The sequence below is a fragment of the Rhea pennata genome, chromosome 5, assembly GCF_028389875.1.
Source record: "Rhea pennata isolate bPtePen1 chromosome 5, bPtePen1.pri, whole genome shotgun sequence".
Classification (NCBI taxonomy): domain Eukaryota; kingdom Metazoa; phylum Chordata; class Aves; order Rheiformes; family Rheidae; genus Rhea; species Rhea pennata.
The window spans coordinates 17,099,995-17,121,092 of record NC_084667.1 but is presented as its reverse complement, the minus strand read 5'-3'; the positions used below and the strand labels follow the sequence as shown (position 1 = coordinate 17,121,092).

The 21,098-nt window shown below is 46.4% G+C and overlaps 1 protein-coding gene and 1 long non-coding RNA gene across 2 annotated transcripts; one reads left to right on the top strand and one right to left on the bottom strand.

Moving 5' to 3' along the window:
• Window positions 1-216: 216 nt before the first annotated feature.
• DLL4 (delta like canonical Notch ligand 4) lies at window positions 217-12,738 on the top strand. Its single transcript, XM_062576272.1, has 11 exons — window positions 217-716; window positions 849-1,112; window positions 1,671-1,728; window positions 2,638-2,907; window positions 4,146-4,206; window positions 4,315-4,445; window positions 5,876-6,045; window positions 7,122-7,341; window positions 7,786-8,494; window positions 9,258-9,366; window positions 10,905-12,738. Exons 1-11 carry the CDS (start codon window positions 663-665, stop codon window positions 10,908-10,910), a joined length of 2,052 nt encoding a protein of 683 aa, XP_062432256.1. The 5' UTR covers window positions 217-662; the 3' UTR covers window positions 10,911-12,738.
• Window positions 12,739-18,210: 5,472 nt separating this feature from the next.
• LOC134141404 (uncharacterized) lies at window positions 18,211-19,632 on the bottom strand. The gene is made up of 3 exons (XR_009958618.1): window positions 19,206-19,632; window positions 18,705-18,870; window positions 18,211-18,584 (listed from the first exon to the last, which is right to left on the bottom strand). It is a non-coding gene; the product is annotated as an uncharacterized LOC134141404 (long non-coding RNA).
• Between the last annotated feature and the right edge of the window lie 1,466 nt (window positions 19,633-21,098).

Sequence of the window (21,098 nt, the reverse complement as noted above, 5' to 3'; positions counted from 1 at the left end):
CTGGAAAGCTGCTCCTCGGAGAGGCGTCCGATTTTCGAGGGAACTCTCCCCGTGTGAGTGCGGTAAATATCTCAACAGATGCTTGGCTTGTTCATAATCAGCTCGGCTCCTTGGTGGTCAGTGCAGCAGCGGCAGCAGGGTATTAATTCTGGATATGAGGGCTCTCCACAACATTTGGTTCTTTTTTTCCAGAAAGGAAAGATGGAAAAGGGGAGGGATCGCCCGTGAGTCTGACTGACAGTTTACATAATGAGCTTGCGAGGATGCGAGGCAACTATATAAACAGCTCGAAGGGAAGCAAGTTTTCCATTCACTGAGCGCTGTTAGCACCAGTTAAAGGAGGAGCAGTTCAACACTAAGCACTCCCCTTTGCGTCTCACCAAGTCCACTCGGCTTTGGAGTTTATAAAGGCGACTAAAGCAATCAGAGTTTGGTCGTTGGCTGCAGGATTAATTCCCAGAAGGGGACGTTTTAACACCTGGATTTTACCTTCCAATTTCTGCTGGTGCTCGGGGAATATTTGGAAGAGCAGGTTGCTCTAGGAGAATCGCCGTGACGCCTCTCTTTTCTCCATCAAGCGAGAAGCGCTTACTTAGACCATTTGAGGAATACAGGAGGAAAACTAAACCCACTAAGAATTGGAAGCCTTGAATAACACAAGGATGACAGCCTTGCGCATCTTTGGCTTGACGTTTCTGTTAATGATTTTGCAGCAGGTAATCACGCATTACAAAAAAAAAAAAAAAAAAGGGTTCGCTAAATGTAAAGTGGGTGATGGAAGCAAGTTTGCATGGCAAAGCCTGGGTAAGCTCTGATTTGGCTATTTTGTATGTCTCCCCTTTGTGCAGAGGGTGTCCGGCTCTGGCGTCTTCCAACTGGAGCTGCACGAGTTCGTGAATAGCCACGGGGCTCTGGCCAGCGGGAAGCCCTGCTCCCCCCACTGCAGGACCTTCTTTCGCGTTTGCTTGAAGCATTTTCAGGCAGTGGTCTCCCCGGGCTCCTGCACTTTCGGCAGCATCATCACCCCAGTTCTGGGAATAAACTCCTTCAGCATCAAGGATACAGAGAGATTTGACAGCCCCATTAAGTTACCCTTTAACTTCACGTGGCCGGTGAGATTCCACTTTAAACCTGGTTGTAATTGCGGGGCAGGAGGGCGGCAGGGAAGGCTGATCGCAGCGCGCTGCTAATCTGTAACGTAAACAAACTACTTTCGTCGTTAGACTTATTTCCAGAACTTCTAAAAAGCAATGAAAAGTGCATCAAGTCCAGGAGCGCTTAGGAAAATAAATATTTGTTAGGGGGGGGGGGGAAAGAAGCAAGCAGGGAAAATCTGCACTCTATAAAACTTGTGTAGAGCGAGGGGGAAGTGCCTAGCCATTAAAAACAGAAACGAAATGCTCTCCTTCCTCCCCCCGCTCCTCGCGCGGCGAAAGAAAAGCGCTTTCCCAAGGGATGGGAAGCTCCGTTTCGGTGCCGCAGACAAAGTAACGCGATCCGCAATTAGGTTAATTAAAACGTGCGCCCAGGCGCGGGCAGCGCTGCCAGGGGGTGGTTTCCCGGGGCCGCCGCGCTGCCGGCGCCGCCCGCGGGCCGGGGGCCGGGGGCCGGGGGCCGGGGGCCGCGGCGGCAGCCCCGGCCGGGGCTCACGCTGGTTTTTCCGCCCGCAGGGGACCTTCTCGCTGATCATCCAGGCCTGGCACGCGCCCGCCAACTACCTGCCGGAAGGTGAATGCGGCTCCGCGCTGCCCGTAGGGGGCGGCCGCGCCCCGGGAGCGCCGCGCGCGACCCCCCCCCCCCCCCCACCGAACCGTTAACGGCTAACGGCTAACGGCCGCCGCGCGGCCCTCACGGCGCTCACATGTTTATACTATAACTTCGGGGCTGGCTTTATCCTCCCGTCGGCAGCGAGCCCCTCAACGATATCCATCAGGGCCGCTTTGATTCTGTCCCCTACCTAATCTCCAACACAATTGCGTTTCCTCCGGTTTATTTTTGGCGTGGGAAAGAAAGGAGCTCTTTGGTGAGAAAACCACAAGGCTGCCAAAAAGTCCTGACTGCCTTTTCCTGTATTTTACACCTTTTTCAAATTCCGCCCTTTGGAAAGGAATAATGGCTTTGGGATGTTTTTCTGACATAGAGGAAAAGGATATTTCAACAGCAAAACAGTTCTCACTTTGAAAAGCTCTCTGCAAAGCCTCTTAAGGCCAGGTTAAGTCACTGATACTGGAGACCGCAGGGGCGATGTGGGAACTCGGCACCGGCGGGTTTCACTCGCGCTTGTGCTCTTCCACCCCCAGCTGCGTGCCCGCCAGTGGCACAGCGCAGCCCATCTCCCATCTTCCTCCCCATTTTCCTCTTTTTGATGTTCCCAATGCAGCGTCGCTCACTATATTTGCGTATATCTGCATTATGTGTATACAGATATGTGTATATATATACACACACACGAAATCTACAGGCCCGAACGGCGCCGCAGTCGGGAGCCGCATCCTGCCCCGTTTCTGGCGCTGGGGGCAGGATCGCTCCCTTTCCAAAGAGCACGCACGCGTTCGCTGTGGTGCGCGCACTTTGTGCGGGGTGGGGGGCGCGGCGGCGAGCCGGAGGGGCCGCGCTGACGCCGCGCTCTCGCCGCAGGCTCCCGGCCGCCCTCGGAGGACTGGCTCATCAGCCAGATGGCGATCCAGCGGTCGCTGGCGGTGGGCGAGGACTGGTCGCAGGACGTGCAGAGCGGCGCGCAGACCCAGCTGCGCTACTCCTACCGGGTGATCTGCAGCGAGAACTACTACGGCGAGAGCTGCTCCCGCCTCTGCAAGCGCCGCGACGACCGCTTCGGCCATTACGTCTGCGAGCCCGACGGCAGCCTCGCCTGCCTGCCCGGCTGGACCGGCGAGTACTGCACCGAGCGTAAGTGCCGCGCCGCGCCCGGGGCCGCCGCCGCCTCGCGCCGGCCGCGTGGGGGCGGGAGCCGTGGGGCGGCGTGGCGTGGCGGGCGGGCGGCAGCGGGACGCGGCTCCCCTCGCGGCCCCGGCGGCAGGTCCCCCCCGACTTCCTCACACAGCGCGGGCAGGCAGGGCCAGCAGGCGGGCGTCGTCGCGCCCGCTCGCCTTGAGGGGCAGCATGCAGGTGTCTGGCCTCGACTGAGGCCGTGAGGAGCTCTTTCTGCGCTGCGCTGTGTTGCGTGTGTTAGAAAGGCCTAAAATCGAACTGCTGCCTCAGCTCATTAGGAAGCATCACCTGCTCTGGCTTCTTGAGGTGCTTACCTGTGCTAATTCCAGTGCTAGTCAGCGTATGCAGAAACACAACTCATGAGGTCTTTAAGGAAATGCATGCTCCCAAAACATCAGGGAGCTGTTTGATGAAAGGACTCAGAACCTGAAAGCTTCCCCCTTTCCCAGTTACACCAGCAGGCCTGAGGCTGGTTTTACCTGTCTTTGCTGTCTGTCCTTAAAATACTGTGGCAGGAACAACAGTGGTAAGGTGCATTGTACAGAGTTATATGGCAGCCACTGGGGCCATGTTTTCCTCCCGACCTTTCTCCTCCGTGCCTGGAGAAGAAAAGTCGCACTCTGAGGACTTTGGCCCTTTCTGCTGCAACTACTAATGCCTTGCTTTTGTGCCTCACCTCCGTGAGTGACAGCAGTGAAGGGAGAGCTAGCAGAGAAAAGGTCTTGGCTGATATCCCTGAATCAGTGGTATTTATTCCAAGTTAAAATGTTAGCAGCTTGCCCACACAAATGCTTCCACCATTTCAACTGCCAGAGGAGATGGACAGGTGTTGTATTGTAGTAATGGGAATTTTTAGTGTAGGTCCAGGCCCCTCCTGTTGGTTTCTTTCAGGCTTTCATTAGCACAGGCACAGCCGCCTCCTCTTGCTCCTTTCCTAGCAAGAGTTGCAAGAGTTCATGTTTGTTATGTACACAGCAGAAAGTAAAGGACAGCTTGTCAAATGTTGGCTCTCCTTGTTCACTTCCTCCTGCTCCAGAACTCCCCGTACTGAGAATTTTTAAAACAAAGCTCTGAGAGTACGAAACAGGTTTTCGAAGTACCTTTTAAAATGCAGGCATTCCCCCTTTTAAAACTGTAGTCTATACTGCCATATGTATTTATCTAAACATTTCTGCTTTTTTATGTTCTCTTTACAGCCATCTGTCTGTCTGGATGTACTGAACAGAATGGATACTGTAACAAGCCTGGAGAGTGCATGTGAGTAGATGGCAACTGCAATCTGAACTTCAGTTAAAATGTCACCTTGTAGTAGAAACTTCAGCTCTTTTCTGTGTTATTAATGTTTTAATTTGACTTTTCTTTTAGCTGTCGTCCTGGTTGGCAAGGCCGCTACTGTGACGAATGCATTCCACATATAGGCTGCCGCCACGGGACTTGTAAAACACAATGGCAGTGCATATGTGATGAAGGATGGGGTGGCCTCTTCTGTGATCAAGGTTAGTTCCAAAGGTTGTGCTTACGGCTCTAGATTGGGTATTCCTTGGTACTGGACTAAGGAATCTGTCCTGTACAATCTAGAACTAAATTTCCTCAATGTACATGTTTATAGGCATCGGCTTTCTTAGACAATAATTCTTACATTTTCAGCAATTTTAGCTGAAAAAAAGCAAACCTTTTTGGTAGTTGCATTTCTTTTTGATTAGAACAAAAAATGGATGAAGTGTTGAACAGGCAAGTTTTCTGCCTGCTCAAGCAAAGTTTAACTTATTGCCTGTACAACTATAACAGTTTACTAAACAGTTTCCATTAGCAGTAAACACCATCATTTGGGCCTTCCTTATTTTGCATACAAGGAAGTTAACTCATGTGATAAGTCTGGAGCATGAGAGAAAAATCATGTAAGCAAGAATGAAAAGTACAGGTTCCATTTTAAGGTACACCAGACCACTTCCACCTATTCAACCCACTGAATCACTGAACTGTAGCCAGCTGAGCAGTCATGTCCTCAAGGCCATATATGTACTGTTGGCACTGAGAGCATTAAGTACTCAAACCAAGTTAAGTGTTTTCAAGACAGTTATAGGATTAAGATGGGGAAGTCTGAATAAGCAGGAAAAGTAAAGTTGCAGATTTTTTTTCTGCTTGTAGTTATCTATTAACCAGTTGTATTCCAACTACTGTGGCATTTATAGTGCTTATAAAGATTTTCTGCTTATATCCTATGAACTTGTGTGCTTAACCTCTGTCTCAAATTGAAAGGAAGAGAGCACCATCAAGCTTGGCAGAGCATTTAGACAGTTTAAACTACTAAAATTCATAACAAGAGCATCATAAATAAACAGTAAAAGGTTTCTAATGTTTGTTTAAATCTCAAAGCCTAAACAGTTTTTTTTTTATTTCCTCCCCACTTCCCCAGAACATGCCTTGGAGCACACTTTTGAAAGATGGGGATTACTCTTTTAATTGCGTGACATGCTGTGCACCAAGTGTTTCTAAGGCCATGGAGTGCCTTCCAGAGAATATACACTTATAAAGTACATTTTCCAACTTGATAGGTGGGCATCTAAATCCCATTACAGTTAATGGATTTATGCACACAAAAAGGGAGAGTATACTAAAGCACTAATAGATTTAAAAGTTTGCAAGATCTCCCACAATTCAGAGCTTACTGTGTTGCTGTAATGGACATAGAGGAATAACTAAAATTGATAATACACTGAAAAATCCAATTGTTATTGATAATCTGAAGAATAATCTCCAGTATTCTTACTGACAGTCAAAAGAAAGACTTCTTACTGAAAATTCTGTCCTTTTTGCTGACTAAAGCATTTTTGTTTCTACTTTCTGTGCTGTTCAGGCCTTGAGGAAATGAATGTCTTTTCCCAGCTGTCAAAGACTTTTCTCTAACATTTTGGTATCTTTGCAGATCTGAACTATTGCACTCACCACAGACCATGCAAAAATGGAGCAACTTGCATGAACACTGGCCAGGGCAGTTACACATGTTCATGCAAACCTGGCTTTACTGGTGTTGACTGCGAACATGAGATCAGCGAGTGTGACAGCAACCCCTGTAGGAATGGTGGTAGTTGCACGGTAAGGGCATTTTAAATGTAAAGTCTTTGTGAGAAGCAAGCCCAAGTATACCTTTTCAGAAATGGTTTTGTAACAACATAATGGGAATTTGATAGTACACAGGTTCATTACTGATGCTCACAACTATCATACTGAACCCTTCCCTAGAGGTGTCAGTGGAGGAAGCCTGTTACAGGAGGAGATGTATCATCTAGATTGGAACTAGTCAACTGATTCTTAGGTTTCTACAGTAGCCATTATGAGATCTTGGCAAGAGCTAAGGTTGGTGAGAGAGCAGAGCTGTAAAAAAATAAGCCTCCCAAACTGAGGTGCCTGCCGAAATGCACTAAATCAGCATTTTAAGAGTAAATAAAGTATCTGCTTTCTACAACTCTGGGAGCGTAGCATCAGACAATGTGAGGGCAATGAGCTGAAACATTTTCTGTGAAACAGGGTTCTGCATTTTTAGTTTTCTGCAGCCTACTGTTTCAGTGTATTTTTCAGACCCATTCAGTGATTAACTCTACCTGTTGATAAAGATTGGTAGATTATAGACATCAAATGTAATACGATGCACGTTTTGATTAAAGCTAATAACGCAAGACCCTAGCTCTCTTCTCCTAAGGCTTTGGACATACACTATCTGGAAAGAATAGAGGGTTTTGTTGTGCTCTAAGTGATGTGACTTTTCCATGGCAAAGCAAAGTCAGCTCTTGTAAAAAATGGGCTGTCATATAGAAGACAAATGGCCAAATGACAGCTGTGTAGGTTGATATGTGCTACTCTGCTCTAGGGGGACCACGGGGGTCCCATTAGACAGTAGTGGTGTTGCTAATGTTTTGCCTACTTGCCTGTACTGCATCTACTCTGTTACGTAGGTACATGATGGCTCCTACATGCTGAATATGGCCCATGCATGGCTCCATCCCTCACTGTCAAGCATTCAGATATTTACTCTGCAAATGTTGCTTTGGCCACATCTGAGTGTGAATGAGAAGGGGGGGTAGAACATCCCTCACTGTTGACCAAAAAGAAACATGCAAGCAGCTATTATTTGATGACATCAAATAACAGTGGTCTCATGTTGTGTTTTACAGGATATGGAGAATGGTTATCACTGCTTGTGCCCCCCTGGATACTATGGAATTCACTGTGAGCACAGTGCTTTGACATGTATAGATTCTCCATGTTTTAATGGCGGCACATGCTTGGAAAAAGAACAAGGGGCCAGCTACACTTGCCTTTGTCCTTTGGGCTTCACAGGGTCAAACTGTGAAAAAAAAGTAGACAGGTGCACGAGCAATCCATGTGCAAACGGTAAGTCTTTTATCCAAAAATCCCATGTCTATTTGACTTGTTCATGCTTTTCAGTGCAGAAGTGATAGAAATCCAATCTGACCTCTGCTACTGCTATATTAGTCCTTCTCCCTCACTGTATTCCATATCTGCCCTAATTTTGCTCTCTTGGGAGGCTTTCATTGGCATTTTCTGTGCAATTAAAAAACACACAAGGTTTATCATGGGATGGAAGAGATGGCAGAATTATGTAGATTAAATTAACTTTATTACGTATTTGGAAGGGGCATCTTTTTAAGCCACAGTGATAAAATTAGGCAAGCTAGAAAGAACTGTATTTGGTTGTTTTGTAAAATAATTTCTTTTTGTGGCAGTAAAATATGCTTACCAGGGAGAGCTTAGGTTTCAGAATGAAGTGCATTGCAGACTAATTTATTTATTTATTTATTTACTTTTTTTCCCCAGGTGGCAATTGCTTTTACCTGGGTCAGATTCGTGTGTGTCGTTGTCGGGCTGGTTTCTCTGGTCAGAAATGTGAGATAAACGTCAACGATTGTGCTAGGAACCCGTGTTCCAATGGGGGAACTTGCCATGACCTGATCAACGACTACACCTGCACGTGCTTGCCAGGCTATAGTGGCAGGAACTGTGACATCAAAACCAGAGATGAATGTGCTTCTGGGCCATGTGAGAATGGAGGCACGTGCTACAGCGGACTTTATAGTGCCAACTTTGTCTGCTACTGTCCTTCTGGCTTCATGGGGAACCGCTGCGAGTTACCAGTTTATACAGTGCCTGTTACACTTCCTCCTAAACCAGTCCCCTGGATTGCTATATCCATGGGGGTGGGGCTGGTGGCTTTGCTCATACTGTTCTGCATGATAGCAATGGTCATCAGGCAGATGAGGATGCACCCAGAGCAGGACTTGGAGACAATGAACAACTTGTCTGACTTCCAGAAGGACAATCTCATTCCAGCTTCACAGCTCAAAAACACCAATAAAAATAAAGACCTCGAAGTGGACTGTGGGCTGGAAAAATCAAACTACAAACCCAAGAATCATAAACTGGACTATAATCTGGTAAAAGACCTGACAAGTAGAGGAACACAGGAGGATAAATATTACAAAAGTGAAAAGTGTCTAGGAGAAAAATCTCCCCTCCGACTACACAGGTGAGAATGCAGTCTTCTTTGTAATCTTTTTTAAGCCTCCTTATCTTCCTGCATGTCTAGAAACAAATGAAAAATACAAAAAAAAAAAAAAAAAAAAAAAAAAGAAAAAAAAAGATCAAGAAGATAAAATACAAAACAAACAAAAACAAAGCTAGGAATCTTCATACTGGAGTATACACATGCATGTCATAGCCAAATGGTATTCCTAGCTAAGCCAAACAATTGAATTGAGTGTGCAGGGTGTTGCTAGCATAGGTGAATGAGGGTAGCTAGCCCAGTGGTGAAACTAAGAAGTGTCTTTCCTTCTCCCCCATCATTGAGAGACAACAACAATATGCCATATAGACATTAAAAATAAGTATTTCAGTTACTAAGAAGGCAACTGAGCTACTTAGAGAGGGAAAGAATAAAAAAATCCACTGTTTTCAGAAAAGAAAAAGGCAGGTATCCACTGGCACATCAGTCTTCTGATCTGTGTACTGAAAGTCTTTGAGTTCTGCTTGTGACTCTGTTATCCTGAGGGATCTGAGGAGCAGATTTATTAGACTGGACATGCCAGAAGCATAGCAAGACAGTACCTATTCCTTACTTCCACTTTTCTAGTTTCATGTCCTGCCCATTATATAGAATGTGTGAAACTTCATACTTCGGCCTCCCCTCCCACACCTTCATGGCTCTCATTTCACACCTCTATGTTCACAGATTTCTAGAGCCAGGCATGTCTGAAGTCAAATAACGTTCTTTTCTCTCTGCCCTGCATTAGTGAAAAGCCGGAATGTAGGATATCAGCGATATGCTCTCCGAGGGATTCAATGTACCAGTCTGTCTTTGTGATAACAGAAGAAAGGAATGAGTGCATCATAGCCACAGAGGTAAGTACACAACTCCCTAAAAGCGTATGTGGGAAGGCATGAATTCACCAAGTAAAGGGGGAAAATTATCATTTAGCATTACATCTGAGAAGGTAGCTCTTTTTCCAGGGATCATAGATACTTCCCAGCATTCACCTCTCCTCTTCTGCGGTGCACAAGCGTGCCAAAGCAAACAGAAAATACAACAGGGAAAATAAATTAGCAGCTCTGATTTTATTAATTCAGAGGTTCTGAGCTTAGATAAGTCTGTTGGAGATGAAAGCACCGAACATCAGCCCTTAATGTGCTGTGTAGGATTATTTCCTCTTAAATAGGTAATCAGCAAAAATGAGAACAGTAAGAGTCTATAGACCCATAAAAGTCAAGCTAGAGTTTTCCCCATGACTAAAACATATAATCTGTGTTCTGTGGAAAGACATAAATCTGTAGATATCCAGCAGAATATGGAAGGTAACTGCATGTGCTAATGGATAAGCATTACAACCATTTAGGGAATCCAATATAAGACATGGAAGGAAGTTCAGCCTCTTGGCCTTTAAGCTCCAGATGTGTGTTCGTGGCTCCCAACAGAAATTACTACTACTTGTACTGCTAAACATGTCAAGATTTTGATGGTATTTTGAAAGGTTACGGGACAATACAGAAAAAACAGATTTTTGATAAAGAGCCTAGCATCAAACAATCCTAAGACTTTTAAAAGCAGCTACTGAGGGACCGAGTATTTCCTGAAGAATTACTGACCTGTTGGAAAAAGCTCAGTGTGAATTTAAATGCCGTTTAACATCAGCTAATATCCTCTGATCCTAAGAAAGACCTGAGTTTGCTCTTTTTTTGACTCTCTCTTCTAGTGTAGCCAGGACAAGTTTCAGATAGTTTCAGGCTCCAGGAAAGCGGAGCTTGTTGCACCATATAGCAGTGATCTGTGAACACAGCTCTGCTGGAATCTGTCTCCCTTGCCAGTGTGGATATCAGATTTCTGCTTAAAGGCAAGCTGGAATACAAGTCAACCAGCAATATTAACAGTTTAAGACTAACTGAAAGGACTTTTCAAAGATACAAATGACAGTTCGACACTTAATTCCTGTTAATGACCTAAATACCGTATGTTCCTTTGACAATCGTGCTGACCAAAGCCAGACTCCCAGGTTTCCATGAGGTACCGCTAGAAGTATTCTTATTTTCAGGGTTACTTCTCCCAACATCATTCATGTTTGATGCTTTTGAACATAAGCTGTTTAATTATATCATATGCCTGTTATGGCGACCTCATGTTAAGCCTTCAAATTTGTAAGTTTTAACCTAAATATTCTTTCCCTCACACAAGGTCAAGAGGTTACCTGTCATACAGAAGAGTAGTTTGCTAGCCATTCTCTATCTCTGGATGCAACCAAAAACTTTGAACACTGATAGTTAAGCTGCAGGAATGTTTGGCTTAACTTACTTTGATATGATATACTTGATTTATAACTTGTTAACTCTGCAGTACTCCGTACACTGTATTTCCTTCTCATTCCTTGTATCATTTTGCATCCTGACAGGTATAAGACTGAAGATCAGTCCATTTGCACCTCAGATTTGGTAATGCCAGTAGATGGACATTCCTGCTGCATTGTTTACAATTCAGAACTGGATTGGACTGTTTTAATTACATGCAACTTGCTGCTCTCAGGCGAGGATGGAACTGGGTGAACTGGACAGACTGTGAATTTACCGAAAGATGCAATACACCTTTTTGTTCTTACTGCCCTTATTTGAAGTTTGATACCATAAATCTCATTGGCTATAGAAGAGGGGAGGCAGAGGGAAGAGAAAGGGGTTAAAAATGTTGTTGCTTTGATACGTTTTTTAAAGATACTGAGGCCAGTTCCTCTTGGACAGACCCGTGGCTTTCCAGAACTCTGATTATGGGAGGTGCCAGTAGATGAGGAGGCGCTGAACTGTCACAGATGCTGCAACGGAAGGTGTGAAGAAAGACACATTTCTATGCAGATAATGGATACAGAATAAATGAGATCTCCATTTTTGCTGGGTTTAAAAGTGCCTAAAATGAGAGAATCTTATGGAGCCCAAACAGAGACTTGACTGCTCTATTTGCAGTTACCTGAACAGTATTGGGCAGGAGTGATTGATACTTCCTGCTGTACGTCTATTTGCATCTCCTCTCTCCTGCTGCATGTATTGGGGACAGTTCAAGGGGTGAGAGGAGGAAAGAGAGAGATACAGAATTTACAGTTCATCTCATTTGGTGATGCTTTGGAAAACTGATTGACACAAGCCACAATATGGGACAGGATTTTCATGGATTTAAACCCCTGAGAAGGGAAAGGTGTGATAGGGAATGTCTACTGCCTCTTCCCTGTTATGAGGAGAGACAATTCCAGCCTTACGAATGCGTTTAAAATCAATCAGCTTCTAGAACCTATATGGGCTGAGCTGTCTCAGCTGTTTTCATGCCCTTTGCACTACCAGTGATTGTGAATAGAAACTACATTTTTCATCTCTCTCCCTCCCTTAATTCTTACACAAATTTGAGGTTTTATGTTATGTTTCTGAATTAGGTGCCACCTTCTACTGCAAGTAGTCTCAAAGTCAGCTGTTACTTTCTGAAGGAGAAGAAATACTGTCGTCCCCCTATTTCTCTGTCTGGTTGCAGAACTCCCACTTTTGTTGTTCCAAATGCCCAATAGAGAAGCACCCACTGAGAAGCCCTTTGCCACAACAGGTGGAGGTTAAAGCGAGAAGGTTCTAGGCTTGTCCCATTCCTTTCATACTTACCCACCCACTACTACAGGGGAAAGGGGAAGCCCGCCCTGGAAACCAGAGGCATACATAAACTATTTTCTTACATACATTTTTACAGCAGTAATATTGACACCCCAATGGAAAGTGCTGTGACACTGTATAAAGATGAGACTTTGGGGTGCGGCAGAATGAGGAGGGAAGAAACAAGATCACTTCAAAGAAACCTGGACCGTGCTATATCTTGGACAGTGATAGTCCTGCCCTTGTAATCCTGTCGCTGGACTAGCCCATCTACTGCTTTGAACTGTGCAGACAAGGCCCTTTCATAATGTCCACTACTGACCTTCCGCTCTGACCATGTAGGACCATTTTGAAGATGACCTTCAGAAATCAATAATATGGGTTTTAGTTTGTCTGTAGTTTATTTTGAAGTCTAGTATTTCAGTAATTTAAAAAAATCAGAAGCACTGAACTTTCTATGTTTTATAACATTATTTTGTATATAATGTATATTTATAATCAAAACAGAAGTGTAAATATGTTTATTACTTCTCATGTAATGTTTTTAATGTGATGACAAAGTTTGAATTTTATTTTTTTTTTCAAACAACGAAAATACTTTCCTGCTACTATGAAGTTTATTGTGGTTTTTCCTTTTACAGTTCAGGTTCCATGATTTTGTGTCAGCCTGGGTTACTTGAAACTTCAGACGTGAGCTTGTCTGCTCACTGTTAGCAGGCCTACTTTTGCATTTTGCAAACCAACCTGCTGTAGGCTGCTTTTATAATCATTAATTGATGTCAACAAAGTTGTTCAGCTGAGTGACACTCATCTGACAGAAAAGTTATATATATATGTATTTTGTTACATAATTTTTAAATAATCTATAGATACACACTCTCTCAGTATGGAGTGAGATTGAACTGTCAGAGAAGTTATTTTTATTAACTCATCCTTCACTCTTCCGTGACATCTTGTGGCATGGAAGATAGAGGTTTAATATCTTTTTTTCTCAAAGTTGTTTAATAAATGTCTTGGCTTGGGGTCCACTTATAGGACAAGACACAATTTCTAATCTTTTTAATCTCATTTCTTTAAGTGCTTTCAGGAAGACCCAAATTTTCCCTGGTAGCGTTATTCTTACCGCTACATCTGCACTTGCAAAATGGTATTCTTGTTTGTTCAGTCGGGGTGGGCAAGATTTGGCCCTCCTTCGCTGTAAGGGGAGTTCGAGGGCTTCTCCTCCGGAGTTCCCTACGCTCCACCAGCAGCACTGTCCTCCCAGGGTATAACAAAGTTGTTACGTTCCACAGCCCTTCCGGAGGAGATTTCTACAAGAAGTGGAAAAAACAAACTTACATAAAATACTCCCAATAGGTTTAGTAGCCCTTGAAATGCATGCATATACAGACAATTAAATCGCTCACTAGATCAACTAGATGCAATACAGCCAACATCTGAATGCACAAAAGCAAAAACTATAAGAACAGGAAACCACTGCTGCTCTATTTTAAAAACAGGCTTTTTTCTTTTTGACAAAGTGCCAAAAAAGCATCTTAGCTTTGGATGTCTTTCCTATCTTTCCCCAAAATAAAATCTAACCAAAACTTGCTAGTTTTTATATAAAAAAATGCAAACATTATAAAAGCACTATAACAAATTGACTTTGCCTTTAAAGCACTGCAAATAAGGGTCCTTCTGAGTGTATTCCTAAGGTTACATAAATGGTATTTACTTTAGGTGGTTTTGTTTGCCCCTCTTCATTTCTTTTCTTAGTAAAATTAACTTTTAAATCCCAATCATTTTCCCTGGCTACCATTAAAATAAATTTAAGATGAAACTTAGAAATAAAAAGCCTCCTCCCCCTCCTCAAACATTCACCCCGTAGAGCAAATTATGAAAAACAAGCCATTGACAAAAAGCCGAGCAGATGCTCCCTGCTTGCAGTCCTTCCTCGGCAATGTGAAATAAACCCAACAGATGCCTCTCTTAATTGAGCACATGGATTACATACACACATGCACTCTGTCCTGCTTAAAACAAAACACACACAAAAATCAAACAGGAAAATAGCCAGAGAACTCTTCTCAAAGCCCAGGCAAGCAGGAATGCTAAGACCAAAAAAGACTCAGCTCTTCCTGCTCAAAACGAGACAGGAAACCGTATCTGTAGACAGAAGGGAGTTGAAATCCATTAAAACCTATGGACCTGATTATGTAGATCCCACAGGGTAAAGCAGGTACAACACATGCCTTTGTGTATCCACACAGGAGGGTGGGGGGGGACGCACCAGGCATCAGCTCACAAGGAAATCTGTGAGTATTTACTGTAGGCAGCACTGCACTACGCAGCTACCAGAATAGATCACAGGAAAAACAGGAACGGTGGCTGCTTCCACACAGGAGGAGTTGGAAAGCACATGTGAATCTATGCACGTGTGCACATCCCCAAGTCCTTGCCAAAGAAATTACAAGCAAATTAGCCAAATGCATAACATGACCTGGCTTTAACCCACATCTTCGGCCAAAACTTCCCTCACTCAAAGGACTGCTGTGCACTGCCTGCTCACCAGCCTGTCTCCCCCAGTGAGTGCATCTCAGAGCCACAGCCTAAATGCTCTGAAAAGAGCTCTGAGCTCCTTGGGGGCTGTAAGGGCTCACACGAGTTTCTAACATCCCCCAGGAAAACCACAGGTGATGCCAGGGCTGAAAGTACACCAGTAAACCACAGTTAGCTTGCTCGATGCGTGTGGATAACACCTTTTCATTAAACAAACTTGTAGAGTCTACGACTCAGTTGTGGACTGGGACTAACTTCTGTTAGTTAATTTGCACCAACTAGGTTACAGGTTTGGCCTGAGAACTGCACCTGAACTTGGCTTTCCGTTTTAAACGACTGCACAGGATCAATTCATGTAAAAACAATCTAACTTAACAACAGCTACAAGAACGGGCTCCTGATCCCGCAAACCTCTTCCATGTTTCCTCTTCTCAGCACTCAATAGAAACTGTTCCATAGCCAGAGAGAGCCCTTCATCCTAAATGAATTCAAAGCTGCACTGACTGAGAGGGGAGCCACTCAGCGCTGCGCTTTGCTTACACCGTTTTTCGGGATCCAGATCTTCATCATTTACCTCTTAAATGGTCTGCTTAGTAGGGGAAACAGATGCTGGGATACACCCGTAACTATAGCACCCACTGGTGCTGAGAGAACATGCAGTAGGACTGCGTTTATTCAGACACATCACAGGGCACGGAATTCAGTTAGCTCAGTGTAGAAGAGGGATGCTTGTAAAAATTATCCCCGATACAAAACATGTCTTCAATGGGATAAAATGCAGAATGTCCAGACAACACAATACTTGGCCAGCAGCAGCACTCAGCCTTCAAGGAGCTGTCGAGACAGATTAAGTTAGCTATTGTGCAATTGCAACCACCTAACAGATGAAACCATCTCTTTAACAACACATTTCACATACTTTGGTTAGTCCTCAGTCTTCTTTTATTAGCTCATGCTAAAATGAGGAAGGCAAAGCAAGCCACCGACACCTGTGCTACAATGGCTTCAGCAGAAGTTATGTATCTCTTTCTGCCTGTTATTCTTCTTCCCTTCTCTCACATACCTGATCCATAAATACATACTGATTTTACAAAGTAGGTAAGACACTCCCAGTATACTAGAGCAGGCAGGAGAATGAGAGCCACAATCCAGACTCCGGTTGTGGAGAGGTGACATAACTCAGTGGCCCTTGGCCATGCTTCACTGTTTTCATAACTTCAATTTTACAGCCTATCTGGAGAGTCAACATCAAGATTTCCCCCCCCCCCGCCTCTTCTCTCTCTCTCTGTGTCTCTGTTTCAGTTGTGCTAACTCAGCTCCCAAAGCCTGCAGGTTGTGCTCTGATATTCTGACAGCTGGTAACACCCAAACCAGTGAGATTTCTCCCTGATCACTCTCCCGCCTGCTCTAATCCTGCCCGCTCTGCTCTCAGACCTTGTCTGGACAACACTATGACTCAGCTCCATAAAACTACCCTTTCTCTTTCTCCTCCCTCTGCTGTTCTTATCACCACTGTTGCCCTTGCTCCTTTTTCCATATGCAGCTCCGAGGTCCATCACACTGCAGTTAGCACCGGACTCTTGTCTGATTTACTGTGTAAAGCACTGCATGTAGAGCAGTAATTCCAGGTGCTAGATCAACATTTCCATGTGCAGCGTTCAATTCAAGGGACCAGCATGTCCTTTCTCCCCTTCCCTTTTACATCTTGACAGCAAACTATCAAGCAAACTCTCTCTACAGACAGCTCAGCTCTCTCCTCCAATTTGCCACTCAGCTCTTGGGAGATGCAAAGCGGAGCAGAGAGAGAAAGTCTATGTGCATACAAGGCTCATTCAGTAACCACTCACACCCAGAAGTCTTCACTGTCTTCCAGCAACCAGCCATGCAATTCCCAGCAGGACTCAGTGGTGACAGGCTTTCTGCAGGCTCTCCAAGCTGCAGGAATGCACCCCCAGGGCAGGAAGAATTAAAAATAAATTTTAAAAGTGCAGGGAGTGAAGTGGGCTGAGAAATAATTCCTGCTTCCTGAGTCTCCATCTCATTGTCCTCCTCTCTGACTGGGTCATGCAGGGCTCCTGACTAACATGTCAGCATTGTTTGCAATCTGAGAGTGGAGACCAGAGAAGTGAGGTAAATAGAGTGGTCTCCAGTGGTGAAGATAATGTAACACTCGATGTTGTGTGACCTGCATAACACACATGATCCCTGGATGGCTTTATCTAACCAAATGCGCCAGGCCTAAGAGTTCTGCGATATCACAAGCACTTGTTTGCTGTAGCTCTCCTGGCTTCACCAGAGCTGAGCCCATTTATCCCGCCCTGCTGTCCCAAGAGCTGTTACCCTCATGTATCACAGTCAAGCAGCTAAAGGTCCTCCTTATGCCTCAAACAATATCCTGCCAGATCTTGGGCAGTATCTGTTTTCAAACTCAGCTAGTAACTCTGTTCATGCCAAATGTGCTGAATGAACATGCTATAGGGACTGGTTCCCCCTTCCAGCAACAGCTTCCTCCTGCCTACCTGGATGGGCAGAGAGGGAGAGACAGGAGAAGATGCCCGAGCCTCCTTCCACTGGACACAACAGGCGAATCTCCTGGCTGCTTGCTTGTGTGGAGAAGATGGGTTCTGACTCAGAAAGAGCAGAGCCACCATTCTTGGGGCAGAAAGCATCAGGAATGGCTTTCTCCCTGCTGACACAAAACATTGTGAGCATCCACTCTCCTTGGTTGCTTTGGGCAGAAATGGAAAAAGCCCAGCAAAGGCCTTTTAAGTACTTAGCAATGGCTTATCTCCCCTGGATTGCAGATGAAGGTTTGTAAATTCAGCTGATAAACCCTCCCCAAACAGCTGTCTCTTCCATATACTCTATAACACATGGTTAGTGATGGAGTTGCCTCTAACATTGCTACATAACTACCATAGGAGGGCTAAATCCTGTTGAGTTTCCTCTGTGAGCATCACATCTTTCCTTTGACCAGCCAAGATGGGGGCCGTGCTCAGGCTTCCATCTACTCCTGGCTGCTGACCCATCCTGCAGGCTACTCTTCTTGGGCAAACTGTGCTCTGGATGAGGCTCAGATCATTCACGCCCTGGAAGAGTCCCAAGGTTCAGAACAGCACCTTGTTCACAATCATGTTTTGCAAATACACAGATAAACGAGGAAAACATGCAGTTTGAGGAGAGGCTGTATGGGGATGGCATCTTTTATCTGTGCTTTATGATTTATTTGTTGAGTTGTTGCTGGCTTTACTAAGGTTTTGTTGATCACATTTTTAACTAACTGCCTAGAAGGTCACAGAAGCACAATGTTTGTTTTCATAAATTGAATTAAACCAACTCATATTTAACATCCAAACAAATTTGTTGAGAGTTAGGTTTATGGCTAGAGCAGCCATTACTAGCTAGAACAGGACCTGACCATTCCTGGCTCTGTGCAAAGGCTCTGAGGATCCCCGTGCTTGGACATGTAGCTCCCACAATGTGTATGCAAGCAGAGTTTTCTGCAGTCAAATTTATGGTGCAAATGTGAGTCACTGTGCATTTGAAACTTATTTTTTATTAACACTGTCTGATATTTGCCTTACATTTTCTGCTTTGGCAAAAAATGCCGAAGCATTGCCAAGGCATTTTTGTTCCTGCCCATAAACTCATTTGTTCTCTGGAAGACTGTCAGCAAAGAAACGTGAGAAAATCAGAACAAAATGTATTATGGAAAAAAAAAAACGAATAAAAGTGTGATAATTATGAAAGATATGACCTGGCTCTAATCACCCCTTTCAGTTCAGCCCACCAGCTCCCAGTGCTGGCTTTGCTTCTTCATTAATAAATCCTCCTACTCGCAAGTCTCCTTATTCCACAGAGGCTCTTCTTCTTTCACACCTGCTCCCCTCATGAAGATGGTTACACTGATTTTCACTCTGTTAATGGTATTTTAAGTTTTGTCATTAGTTTTTTTAGGAGAAGTTTCTTGAAGTTCTCCAAAACACTGGAGACAGTTATAATACAGGGAAAAATTCCCAGAAACAGAGTTCACTTACATTGCAGGAATAGGTGGAAATGTCCGTATCTTTGTAATTATGAAACGCTCCTTTTCTTTGAGACAGTTAGCATGGTTAAAAAGATCTTCCATCAGACACGTCTGGCGTACATGGTGAGGAAGAACTCAGCAGTTCTGGCAGTTGTTCCACAATCTGCTCTCAGTTACTGTCAGTAAATGCAGATTAACTTGGAGCAGGATTCATCTTACCTCACTTCAAGCATCCAAACTGAAGTATCTAGTTTAGGCCAACCACGTAGTGTTTATCTGCAGTTCCTAGAGGAAGATACGACACTTCCAGTTCCCCCCTCTGAAAAAGGTACCTGAAATAACTGGGAATGAAGTGCTTTCTGGAGGCGTACTCCGGAGAGAGCCCGCACTGTTACCTCAGACCTGACAACTAACTTTAAGACAGTTCAGACAGTGCGAGATGCATCCTCACCCAGGGATTTTCATGGGAACTTTGGAAACCTGAGCATACCAAACAGGAACAGGCACTTACCTCCACGAGCGTTTTTGAGAATCTGCCTCTTAATGACTATATATTCCACTTCCCTCAAACGTAAGATGGGGTTACTAATATTCATGTGAGTCACAAGGACGTCGCGAGGGTTCATTCATATCTTTCAGGTTCTTTGGGAAAAGACGCTACGGAAGCGCAAACAATTATTTACTGCTCTCGTCCTGCCGTCCAAATAACAACAGCTCAGTGTAAACAGTAGCTGGGAAAGCAAAACACTGGCAGCCAAAGGCAGGGAGGCAGGCGCCGCTCCCCCCGCCACGCGAGAGGAGGCCCTTTCCCCGCGCTTCAGCCCACAGCCAGGCCCCGCACTGTGCCGCGGCCGCCGCTTCCTGTTTGTTACCCCCGACATCACCTCCTGCTTCCTGCCCCACTATAACCTCGCCGACGGCTCTTCCTCAGGCGCTTCGCCGGCCTCCCACCGCCGCCCCCCGCCTCGTCCGCGCGAGCAGACACACCGCGCTACACCTCAGCGCGGCCCCAGCGCGGCGCTGCCGCCGCCCGCGCCCCCGCCGCGGGCAGCAGGGGGCGCCGCAGCCTCGCGCCGCCCCGCGCCGCCCCGCGCCCTCCGCGCCGCCCCGCGCCGCCCCCCGCGCGCCCTCCGCGCCGCCCCGCGCCGCCCCCCGCGCGCCCTCCGCGCCGCCCCGCGCCCTCCGCGCCGCCCCCCGCGCGCCCTCCGCGCCGCAGCCTCGCGCCCTCCGCGCCGCCCCGCGCCCTCCGCGCCGCCCCCCGCGCCGCAGCCTCGCGCCTTCCGCGCCGCCCCTCGCGCCGCAGCCTCGCGCCCTCCGCGCCGCCCCGCGCCCTCCGCGCCGCAGCCTCGCGCCGCAGCCTCGCGCCCTCCGCGCCGTCCCGCGCCCTCCGCGCCGCCCCCCGCGCGCCCTCCGCGCCGCCCCGCGCTTGCGTTCGGCCGGTGCCGGGGCTGAAAGCCGGCGGCCGCCGAGGGGGTTTTGCAGCTGCGGTGCCGGAGGGGAAAGGCGGGGGCTGGCTCCTCCTCCCGCGACGGAGGGTGGGTTTGGGCTCTGAAGCTGGCTTTGAAACCTTGGCTTTTTTGCCTCTGTCTGCTTTTTATAAAAAAAAAAAAAATCGCTTTCTTTTTCCCCCATTCATGTTTTGCTCAGGACAGAGGACAGGTGCCGAGAGGGAGAAGGCCACCACGGGTACATAACCAAAACTGAGTCAAGAGGAGGTGAGAGAGAGAGAGAGAGAGAGAAGAAGGGAGACAGGTCAGAAAGGCTGGAAAAGGGCCCGAAAGAGCCAGGAATACGGCGTCCAGCTCCGAGTGCAGCCAGGGCTCAGCTCCCTTTGGTATCCACAGGGCTTCAGCCAAGTGCACTGCCCGGCTCCCGGTGCCTTTCCGAATCGGAGCCTGCAGCCTGTGCCCACCTCTGCGTGGGGATGGTGAGGGTCCTTCTGCCTTCGGTGTGAAGCGCAGTCCTCTCCCTCCAAGGGCACCAGACGATGCCGGGACTGTGAAAGGCACAGTCTGCCCTGGAGGGACACGGATTTTCTCCTGGATCTGCAGGTGTGCATGTTCCCTTCCCCTGCCCATTTTGGCTTTCCGTCCGACTCTAACGCAGCTGATCTTACAGGACCTTTAAAGTGAGAGAGCAGAAGTCACCGTGCGGATACCCCCCAGTATTGTACTGTGAGGGAGTGCAAGAAAGCAACACTCCCTGAAGTGTACCTGAATCAGCGGAAGATCGCAGGTGGTAATCTGAGGGATTCATAGGGCTCATCCCAGCTGACGTCCTGTAGGTCACAGGGCTTTGCGTTTACTCGGCACCTTGTGCTGAGCTGGCTAAAGTACATATTGCAGGAGAGCACGTAAAGGCAGCAAAGCACAGAGACTTATCGTGGTCCCCAGGAGCTAGTCTC